The sequence below is a fragment of the Epinephelus fuscoguttatus genome, linkage group LG3 (genome assembly GCF_011397635.1).
Source record: "Epinephelus fuscoguttatus linkage group LG3, E.fuscoguttatus.final_Chr_v1".
NCBI classification, from domain to species: Eukaryota; Metazoa; Chordata; class Actinopteri; order Perciformes; family Serranidae; genus Epinephelus; species Epinephelus fuscoguttatus.
This window is the reverse complement of record NC_064754.1, coordinates 41,349,064-41,360,393: the sequence shown is the minus strand read 5'-3', so window position 1 is coordinate 41,360,393 and position 11,330 is coordinate 41,349,064. Positions and strand designations below refer to the sequence as shown.

The window sequence follows — 11,330 nt, the reverse complement described above, 5'->3', positions numbered from 1 at the left end:
TTACTGGTTGGAAAGGACAAGGCTGGATTTTCTAAATAAAAGCCCCAAGATAGTAACACAAAACTGAACATTCAAAACAAAAACTCCTAGACAGTCATACTTCATTTAAAGCTTTTTCAAAGGTTAAGACATTTTAGTGAGTTGAAAAAAGACTTCAGTCTAGTCCACTTTGAAATTTTACAATTCCCATACTTTTATCTACAAACTTCATTTAAACTTGAAATGGGTTACAAAGAAGGCCTATTTATACTTCCCTTCAAAGGTCAAACCGTTATGCTCTTTTCTTTTAGGACATTTATGCATGTATTAAACTTCGATTTTATGCTATTAAACTAAAAGCATTTGTTTAATTCAGCCTTTTAGGAAATTTCAGCTTCCACCAGTGACAGTACTACCGTTTAGCTTCCAGCTCTTCTAGCAATGTGTTTCAGCTCTTAGCTTCTTAGGTAATGCAGTTCAGCTTTCAACTCTGCCAGTTTTACAATTCAGTTTTCACGTTTTTCAGCAGTGCAATGCAATTGCGCTGTAAGATACCTCATTTCTCAGCAATGCTTTGCAATTTCGGTTGTCAGTATTCATACAGATTTTCTGTAGGAAATCCATTTTTAAAATTAGCTTTAAACTCAAGTATTGGGGTAAATGTACATGGCTAGGATTTTGGGTAGGTACTGTAAAATACACGCAATAAGGTTTTGGTCATGAAATTCAATATCTGGAGTTCTGTGTACTTTGACATTGGCTGCACAAACAATTTTGCGATTTAAAAATAGTCTATATATTATAGGTTATAGGCCATTACTTTAAAAAAAATCTTTAATACTTCATAGCTACTTTTTTTCAAAATTGAACCTTGATTACTTATCACTTCTTTGTAGTTGTAATTGGGAGTTAGGCTAAGACCAGTAGCCTCCTGTAACACTCTCATCCCAGCCATTTATTCTTTTTGTGTGTGAATGTGTGTCAGTATCTGATGAATTAGGCACTTTATCCCTGTTACGGTAGACCCTATTATCATTAATGTGCATTAACCAATAGAACATTACCATGTCAGATGTTACTGAAACAATGAAATAGTGGTTAGTTTTGGTCAATGCAGAAAATCTGCCTATTTGATCAAAAGTAGATGGTCTGCAGCATCCATAAAATGGGTAAAGTTGAACCATTTTTTCCAATTGTCCATAACTACCAGTTGACCACCAGGTGTCACTACGCTCACATTTTATTACTTTAAGGAAAGTTGAGTCATTGATTGAATTCGTTTATACCACAATGATACGAAGAAACAGCAATACCATTCAAGGTAGTGGTAGCAGAAATAAGTATTGACCGATCATCACTGTAGACACTGTAGACACTTACAGTAACTACTGCAATTAGAGATTAATATTGGTAAATTAATATATTTTCAATAGTTTCCTGTACATAGCATATATCCACAAAATGAAAACTGCATCATGTATTTGTGAATGTACATATAAACACAGTCATTACATTTTGTTAACAAAAGCAAATTTGACCAGTACAGCGTATACTTTAAAGATAAAGCCACATTAGGTTGAAGGACTGAAACTGATTTGGGTGTACGAGCTGTTTGTTCCTGACTCCCGCCATGTATTTTGTGCTGCAATACTCCGGTGAGACCGAGGGGGGCGCTCTGCACCCAGCCTACACACAGACAGCACTGACTGAACGGACAGAGAGCTTTGTGCCGAAAACTAAACCCAACCTGTGTCAGACTAATGAATTAAAACGGCCCACTTGAGAGGTAAATACAGACGGGGAGACGCTTGGCAAATATCGTGCTGTTTTAGTCGTAGTTGTATATTTGAAAATAGATTCATTTTGCATTTGTTAGGGTGTTAAAAATCATCTTTGAGGGCAAGTTGGTGGTGAGAGAGGAGGGCTCAGGGCGACGGTAGCAGCCCTTCTTCGCCTGTAAACTAGCGGCAGTGCGGAGCGATGCGTTGAAGTTGAAAAAAGATAGTAACAAGTAAATTAGCTTGATTTTTAAACTTCACAAAGTAGTTGCATTTGTTGTAAACCACAGGAACTGACCACGAGCATCGCTATTTTAGGCAGCAATGATAGGATACTTTACTTCCTCTGTGATTGTCTGTAGCTGGAGATGTGATGGGTACCTCAATAGTTTGCGGCCTAAGCTAGCAAAGTAGGCTAACCAGATAGCAGGCACGGCTAACGTGCATTAGCCGCTCGCTGCTAGCTTTACTTCCCTCCCGCAAAATGCTAGCCGCTAGCCATTGATGTTTGCACTGCAACTAGCTAGCTAGCTAATTTGATAACCTGTATGACAGTAGACATACACCGGCTGCTCTCGTGGTGTTTTAAAGTGTTTTTCTAACAACTTAGCGGTTTAAATAGCCACAAGGGTACCGTAATAGGAATTGAGCTTGTTTACCCAGCGATACCATGTTTCAAGAGAAATTTACGGAAAATATGGAGCTGATGTTTAGCTGAGGGTATTTTAGCATACAAGCTAATGATATGCACAATGCTGGTTGAATGTTGTCTTTCTGTCTGAAAACTTTGCTGGATCAGAATATCGTTTAATATACAGGTACGGTGCTGTCAATTTTAGTGGGCAAGATTAATGATTGGCAAATAAGAATGATGCTTATAACAAGGTTTTGATAAGTGCGGTAGCATGGTTGTGTTGAACTTTTGTTTTCTGACCCATAGAGGCCAGTAGAAGACCGTGTGGACCATACACCAACAAGCATGGAGTTCCCGCAACAGCAGAAACCGGCGGGGGACGGAAAGATCATCTATCCACCCGGAGTGAAGGAGATTACGGACAAAATCAGCAACGATGAGGTGGTCAAACGACTGAAGGTATGATGATGGGGATTCTTGCTGTCACGATACATTTTCTGCAAACCCTAACCTCATTTATCAGTGTCCAGCCTCTGGCACAGTGCCAAAACCCTCCTAACTTTATAAACTGATGTATATTATAAGAGGCTCTTCTGTATTGGCAGACTGTTTTCCCAATCCCCTGTTTTTGTTGTCTGTTAACTAATATAATGTAATCACTACCAGAGTCAGAGTGTTATGACATTGTTGATCTTATGGGATATAGTACTGGAGATACTATAGTTCAGAAGTATTAAAGTCTCCGAGTTTATCAGCATTACATCATATCCCCTGAAAACTGGAAAACTGTGATGATCCCTAAATGTCAACACAAGAAAAAACAACATTCCTCATTGAAGCTGTTTTTCCTGCAAGGGAACATATGAGTGACTCACGTTTGGATTTCTTTCTCAAAGAAGTACTGAATCACATCACATATCATTTTGTATACATGTATCATACTACTATATTTAACCAGTTTTCAGGTACTTGGCTGTAGCAGAAACAAGTTGTGGGTTTTTTTTTTAAGTTTATGTGTTAGTAAACATTTGCTTATTTACACATCTGGCAGTTATGGAGCAACATCATCATTTATTTGGAGTCAAGTGTCAAGCTCTGTTTTGGTCTCCACCATTTCCTGAGGGAAATAGCTGGCTCTTTTGTTGCTAGATGCTCCACTATGTTCTCCAGCTAGTCGCTGTGTCTGTCTGCTGTTGCTTTGTTCAGTGTACACTGGCTGTAAACATTTACAAAAAACACTGCTACCAAAAATGACACTATGAGAACAGTGTAAATGAACCAAGACAGTTAAGTTGGTGCAGCCAAACAATGAGCTGAAACCTGCTAAAAATGGAGTACTTATCCATAGATAGTGTATTTCATCCAGTCATTGTCAGTCGGCACATCTCCAGTTTTAAGAAGCAGGCTGGGGTCCGATACAGAAGCTAATCAATGTACTGCTATGGAGGGGGTGAGGGGGGGAAAAGGTGTTTAGCCACCAAAAGAACAATCAATATCAGCTTTAGTGTACACCATGTTGATATTATTTTCACTGCTTTATATTTCTGCCAGACAGCTGGTTCTGACTGGGAAGCCATTAACAGCTTCAGTTCCCCCTCTATGCTCTCGTGAAAGCTACCAGACTCCATTGACAAAATCATTCATTTTAGCTTGCTGAACACAGGAGTTGCTGGTCTACCACTGCTTTGATAAGTTAGTTATTTTGTGCTATTGTATGACTTTGGTGAGTCCAAACTAACCCTCTCAAATGCCAAAGTCACAAAACAACAAAACAAAAATCTGTTTAAGGCAGTGGTAAATCAGCAGGTCCTTTGTTCAGAAATGTTAAATCACTGTATTTCTCAATGGAGTCTGGCTTAAAAGAGAGTGCCACAATGTTTTCACTTTGTTGTTGGAAATTACTGGCTGATGGTAAGGTAAAGCAGTGGAAATATCCTTAATATAGTGTGCTCTTAGTGTTGCACGGTATACCGGTACTATAATAGTACCGCGGTACTAGAGTATTCCAAACGGTACTATGCTGCATTTGGAAAATACTGGTACTACGAAATTGATTCAATTCATTAATTTAGTTAATTTATTTTACTCATTTATGCACACAAACACCTGTATCAACATTCGCAGCTGGCGCACGTGAAAAAAGACAAGAGAAAGTCTGCCTCGCAAAGGGAGACAACACGAGACAATACAAACTTGGTGGAACATTTGAGTTACCAAACCGTGACGTCCGTACCGAGGTACTTACCGAACCATGATTCTTTTGGTACTGTTACACCCCTACTATTTATTGTTCTAAAGGTTTGTATCCAAAAGGACTTTTCCTTAGGAAAAGTACCGAAGAGTATCGAAAAGTATCGAAATTCATATTGGTATTGGTACCGAAACACAGATTTTGGTATCGTGACAACACTATGTGCTCTTGAACTAATATTGATTTCTTTAGGTGTCTAACCCCTCCACAGCAGTACAGTGCTTAGCCTCAATGTCGGATCCCATTGCGCTTCTCCAAACTGGGGGCGTGCTGACTGGCATCTACTGTATGTAATTTACTGTCTATGGATGAGCACCCCATACAACCATACTTCAGAAAAAAGGAACTATTCCTTTAAACATTCTTACCCTGCATTCTGATAGCCACCCTTCCCTTTACCCCAAACTTTAAATCCACAGCATTTGTGCATCTGCATTTACAGGGATCTTGTGAATCTTCTTAATCACATTACCTTGTTTGCTACAGTAATAGTGAAATGGTTCCCTGACATCCTAGAACTGTTAGTAGAGTAGCATTGTGATCATAAAGCACACAATCCTTCACCTTGGCAAGCTTGACAAATGTGCTGAATGGCAGGTTGTTGACTGTGCAAGACAGATGTTTACAGATCCATTTAACCTCTGCTGCATACTGCTGAGAGTTTGAAAGGCTGACACTAATTGCATGTGCGGTAACCAAGCCAATTGATGGCAGAGATTTGAGATTGGTGTTGTACTGCCAGCAGAGCTATTAGCCAAAAGACAGCTTATTTATAAGGTTGATATAAAAGTTATTCAGTCACTTTCCTCCACAGTTAGCCACTATTATGATCATTCTGTAGATTGGTCCAATATCTGTGGTCCATCAAGTAGGAGGGAGCCCATATAGCACCAGGCTGGTCACAGTTAAGACATAAATAAACCTGTCTTTTATCTGAATATTACATGAGTAGTTACTAGAATGTTATGTCTTAGCTCAATACAAAAATACATAGCTTATCGGTGCACACACAGACACACGTGCAAATATATTGGCATTTGCTGGTTGTTGGGCTGACAGTGGCGGCTTGAAAGATTTTAACAAATTGCCCAACTGTACTTTCTTGCAGAAGTCTGAATGTGTAGAAGTTGCCAACAACCTAAGTCTGTGTTAGCAAGGCAATAAAGAGTAATTAAATATACAATAAGATAGTTTATCTTGTGATTATAAGTCAACTCATGGAATTTAATGTGTTTTTGGTCAAAAACCTACTGGATGCATTCATATAAAAAGCTAAGCTTAATACAGAGCGTAATTTTTGTTGACTTAAGGGGAACTACACCCATTTCCAAAATTCACGTTTTTCTTATGGTCTGACAGTTAAAAAATAGTCGTTATCATGACTAACTCTTTTCCAAATCTAGACTGTGTTAAAATTCATATTTGTGTTGTCACAGAGTATAAAGTCTGGGGCTGCTCCATAGACAATGAATGGTGAAATATGTTCTAGATGACACTGAGAACACATAGCATAAAGCTCACTTGGCTATGAAATAAAACAAACAAACAGTGTGTGGGTCTACAAAATCAGGCTCCCATTTATTGTCTGTGGAGCAGCTCCAGACTTTATACCCTATGACATCTCAAGTTTGAGACTTCTCTGGTTTCTGGCTTTGAGAGTGAGTAGTCCGTGTTTGCAAATACTGATTAAACTACCTCATGCCATGGAAATAACATTGGAATTTATAATTTAGATGGTGTTTCCCTTTTAATAAAAAGAAATAAACAGTGCAACAGACTACTCTCTAGAAAACATTTTGTAGTATATACATACTTTATTGCAGAAAGTATTTGTTCCTGTTATTTGTTTGTTTTTTTTAATTGAAAGTTAAATATGCGCTATGTTGCATCTGGGGCAAAATAACCACAATAACATTTAAGTAATATGCACCCTAACAGCCACTGAAGGAATTTTTCCAGAAAAGTCGGCCCAAGTAAAAAACTACAAAGTGTCTGATTATCAATGGTGGTTCGTCATTAGGTTATGAAGATTATTAGTGGGCCCACCTAATCTTCATGATAGGGAAATTAGGATGGGTAAAAATATATTCGCAGGAGAATCTCAATTCTTATCCTCTATGATTGTGGACCATAAAAATAAATATAATAAATGTCATTTTATTTTATTTCTGTGTTGTGAGCAATTTACAAATGCTCTAATAACAGAGATACTATCTTGTCCTCAAAACAAGGCAAGTCTTTGCGCTCATTTCAAAGATATACCAACTTAATAAACAGCTTTGGAAGCTGACTGTGAATTGTTTGTACCCCGTCACCCACAGACTAATGTTGGCAGAACAGTCTGTTTCAATTGAAAACCCACTGACTGCGACCTTGATCAAGACCAGTTAGCTTTACTGCTAACTAACGGTCGATCAGGAGCTCTAAAAATAGTGCTCTTCTATTGATGCAGTGCAAAATTAGTTCTGAATTGAGATTTGAATCCTGACCCAAATAATTAGAATTGGATTGATTTGTGAGATTTCCACCCCTATTGGGAAACACTAATGACTGTGCTACTGAACATTAGCTGCGAGTGTCCAAAGGTTTCAGCTTCATGCCATTTTTTTAAAAGTCTTCCGTTGGTTTCAGAGTTCTTAAAAAATGAAAGCACTTAATAATGCAGTGGATAAAGAGAGGAAGATGCTGATTCATGCTATTTGGAGAACTGTCCTCATGACTTGGCATATATTGGGTTTTATAGAATTGCTTGTGTGCTTGGTAATGAAATGGCTGTTGTGGGTCATGGATCGTGATAGTAGCGTATAGTGAGTAACTGAATCACTACCTCCCCAAATGCAAATTATGTAATTATACAGATTATTCAGGCATTACCAGCCATTGTCAGAGCTCACATTGCTGGTGAAATAGGCCAAGTAGGGTGTTTATAGTTTGAAAAGGGAAATGCCAACTGAGCCTACCCAATGGCAAAGTATTTTCACCAGCACAGACTGGTCATGTGCTCTTTGGTCTATCAAAGAAAAGCACTGTGTACAGAAACAGAAGGCAGGATGATGAATCAGGAAACAACATCTGCTTGATCAGACTGTTTTGTAGAGTAAATGTTTCAAACCACATTTATTCCTCAGAGGGAAAATGGTCCCTTAAGCTACAAGACCAGTTCAACATTTTAGAAATGCCTTTGCTCATGCCTAAAATTGGATGAGACGATCCAGACCATCATTATGTCTGTATGGCAAATATGTTAAAATGAAGCAAGAGTCGTATTAAGTCTTGTCATCACCGCAAGGTTACCAGGCAACTGGCTGAGACTTCAAGAAGGGACTCCCCCTGGCCAAGGAAAAATTCTCTGCGTAACCCCCTATAAAACTGCGATTTGTCATTTTTACCCTTTGGTTTTTGTATGATTAAAGGGGCCCTTTGTAAAAATCAGAACATATGAAATGTCAGGACACGGCTCTTATCATGGAGGTGGCTGAGCCGGGTGCGAGCTGCTCGCGATGCAAACTCCATAAACAGGGCAAAACAACAGCAACAGTGCTGACAGAGCTAATGTTGTTAACCGGGGGGAACTGGAGAGTGGGGGCTACGCTACTGGGATGACGCCGTCCAGTTATCAGCAGTAACTGGTGTATGAGCGCAGTCCAAATTGGCAGCTATGTGCTAGCCCGTGGGATACACACATGCACTAACATGCACACACTGCTGGGCAGGCGTACCTCAACAAACGACAAATAAGCTGTGGTTACAACACACACATACGGAGCGTGACTACATTTTTTTTCTCAGGATGCCATTACTCTGTCTTTTTTTACTCACATTTACATGCATACATACATACAAATAGTGGTGTGCTGCTATATTAATGCTCTCAATGTTGCATACAGAGCCTTTTAAAGAAGCAAGATGTTATGTGTTAATCAGTTAACTTTACAGGTGTATTTTGTGACCTTTGGACAGAGCCGGGCTAGCTGTTTACCCCTGTTTCCAGTCTTTGTGTGGAGCTAAGCTAGCTGCTACTGGCACAAGCTCCATATCCAACATACAGACATGAGTACTCCATAGTGCTGGTCACATTGAAATGAATGGGGATTGTTTTCTTTTTTTAAATATCCGTGCAGTGTTGTCTGTTTGAACACAGCCGAAGCGTTCAGTACCCAGGCTAACCTGTTTGAATGATATTAAGGAAGAGGGGTAACAAGGCCGTGTTTGACTTCACCCAGGGTTAGCTGCTTGCATCAATTACAGGGATAAATTGTGGCTTCATTTTGGTTAAACATTAAGCTGAAACACTCCCAACTCTTGTGGAGTGTCTTTGCATCAGCAGCCATTTGAAAACATCATATATTTTCACACTGAGACAAAATCCAAATAAACTACAATACATTTAAGGTGCATAGAAACACACACACACACACCCCATAGCTCAACAGGCCCACATCTCATCTCTGTGTAGAGAGCCTTCACCGGCTGGGTTGTGACTATTTCAGCTAAGCTTGGTGGAGGGTTGGAGTGACTGTGTGTGTGTATCTGTGTGTAGGAGTGAGTGTTGTGCTCTGCAGTCTGCTGGAGCTGTTGGCCCATCCCCCACCCCTGCTGACTGCCTGGCTGTATAGTGAGCTCCACTGCTCTGCTTCACCTCTCTCTCATATATATATCATAGACTGTATATACACACACAGTCACACGTCACTCTCGTAGAGGAAGTGGTAGTTTAAACTCAAGCATGGTGTCCCAGAGCCTGCCCCTAAGAACTGAGATGTTTGATAAGATTGAAGTGCATACAATCTCTTGAGACTGCAGTGTTCATGTTTAACCCAAAAAACTCTTTTAATAAATGTTTCTTTGCTATGATGTAATCCAAATGATCAAAGGGAAATTAAAAGGAAACCCTCATAAGAACTAGTAAACAGTTGTTTTCAGCAAGAACAAACAAAAAAGGGTGTGAGAGCTTCTGTTAAAGTCCTTTTTATTTCAGTGATGTCTCTCTCTAAAAGTCACAAACCGTCTCACAATTTTTTAAATTTTAATTGAATTTTTTAATTTTATATACTTTATTAATCCCCAAGGGGAAATTCAATTTTTCACTCTGTTTGTCAATTACACACAGGTCCAAACACACACGCACAAACTGGGCCTATACATGCACTAAATGGAGAGGTGTCAGAGTGGGCTGCCGAGCAATTGGGGGGTTCAGTGCCTTGCTCAGGGGCACCTCGGCAGTGCCCAGGAGACGAACTGGCACCTCTCCAGCTACCATTCCACGCTCAATATTTTGGTCTGGACGGGGACTTGAACAGGCGACCTTCCGGTTCCCTAACCAAGTCCCTATGGACTGAGCTACTGCCGCCCCAATTAGCGAAGGGAATGTGTTTCTTACCTTGCATTGTGCCTATAGATGCTTTGAATGTATATAAAAGTCAAGCACATTGTCACTGAGTTCAATAATTCTTAAATGATGAAGGGAAGCTCTACGTTGCTTTAGGCTCATTGAGCTGTTAGTTTTAATTGTCTGATCACACAAGTACTGTGTGGTTGAATCTCACTGCTCTCATCTGTCCTTACAGCAGCCATTACAGCATAGATGGTCTGACAGGCCAGTCATTTCATATCCAACTTCATGGTGTTCCCTCCTAATTTGCTCTTGGTAAATCACTGTCTAAAACAAGTAATTGCATCCCATTAAAACCATGGCTAGATTTAAAAAGAAATTTGATTCTGTGTTCCAAGTTGGCGCTCCGTTCGTCCCAGTGACAGTTGCCTCTGAAGTTTTTCACACTAATGTGTTTTTGAGTCAAAAGATACTTCACTCCACGGATGATGTCTACATAACACCAGGGTTGAGACACTATGCTGACCTCCTAGTTAGATACTGTTTCAATACTTGGGTGCAGATTCCATAGGCATTGCGATTTTTAGGCCTCTGCATTGGCGACACGATGTTTTGGGTTGTCTGTCCATCTGTCCATTCCAATTTTGTCTGTAACTCAAGAATTCAGATGGTAATTATGACAAAATGTCACATAAATGTGTAATAATGAAGTAATGACATTGAATATCCAAAACGTCAAAGATCAGCTTCACTGTGACATCATAATGTTCTGCAAACACACCTTTCTGGCCATTACTCAACTAGGGCTGCAAAGATTAGTCAACTAATCGATGACTAATCGACTATTAAAAAAATCAGTGGCTATTTTAGTCGGTTTGAGCAATTTTCATAAAAAAGTACTATAAAAGTACCCCCAAAATACTCTTATTGCAGCTTCTTACACTCAAATATTGGCAGCTTTACACGCTCTCCCATGACGGTGAACTAAAACCCTTTGGCGTGAGTATGACACAAGACATTAGATGACATAATTTTGGGGTTTGGGAGAGACAGACCGACATTTTTCAACATTTTAACACATTTTTCGATAAAATGACTAGTCGACTAATCGAAGAAATAATCGACAGATTAGTCGACGATGAAAATAATCGTTAGTTGCAGCCCTATACTCAACATCATAACTCAAGAACAGAAGGAGAGACGTGTGGTTGGATACTTAACTGGGGACACTAATCTTGGATGTCAACCTTGAAACTCTATTGATTGTATAGATCTTCTGTGCTGCCAGGTTGAAGATGTGTGTGAGGCATTTATATTTTAGAATATATAAAGACTTTGCAACAACATCCATAGCCC

At 39.5% G+C, this 11,330-nt stretch overlaps 1 protein-coding gene across 2 annotated transcripts in view; it reads left to right on the top strand.

Annotated features, from left to right (window-relative positions):
- The first annotated feature begins 1,654 nt into the window (after window positions 1-1,654).
- Window positions 1,655-11,330, top strand: part of pds5a (PDS5 cohesin associated factor A) — a 32,521-nt gene continuing 22,845 nt past the window's right edge. Inside the window, exons 1-2 of one of the 2 annotated variants that reach the window (XM_049572657.1) lie at window positions 1,655-1,765; window positions 2,698-2,850. In XM_049572657.1, the coding sequence (XP_049428614.1) occupies window positions 2,737-2,850 (114 nt within the window). In that variant the 5' untranslated portion in view covers window positions 1,655-1,765; window positions 2,698-2,736. Of the gene's footprint in view, window positions 1,766-2,115; window positions 2,576-2,697; window positions 2,851-11,330 lie in introns of those variants that run through there. The other variant, XM_049572656.1, reaches the window with a different exon arrangement.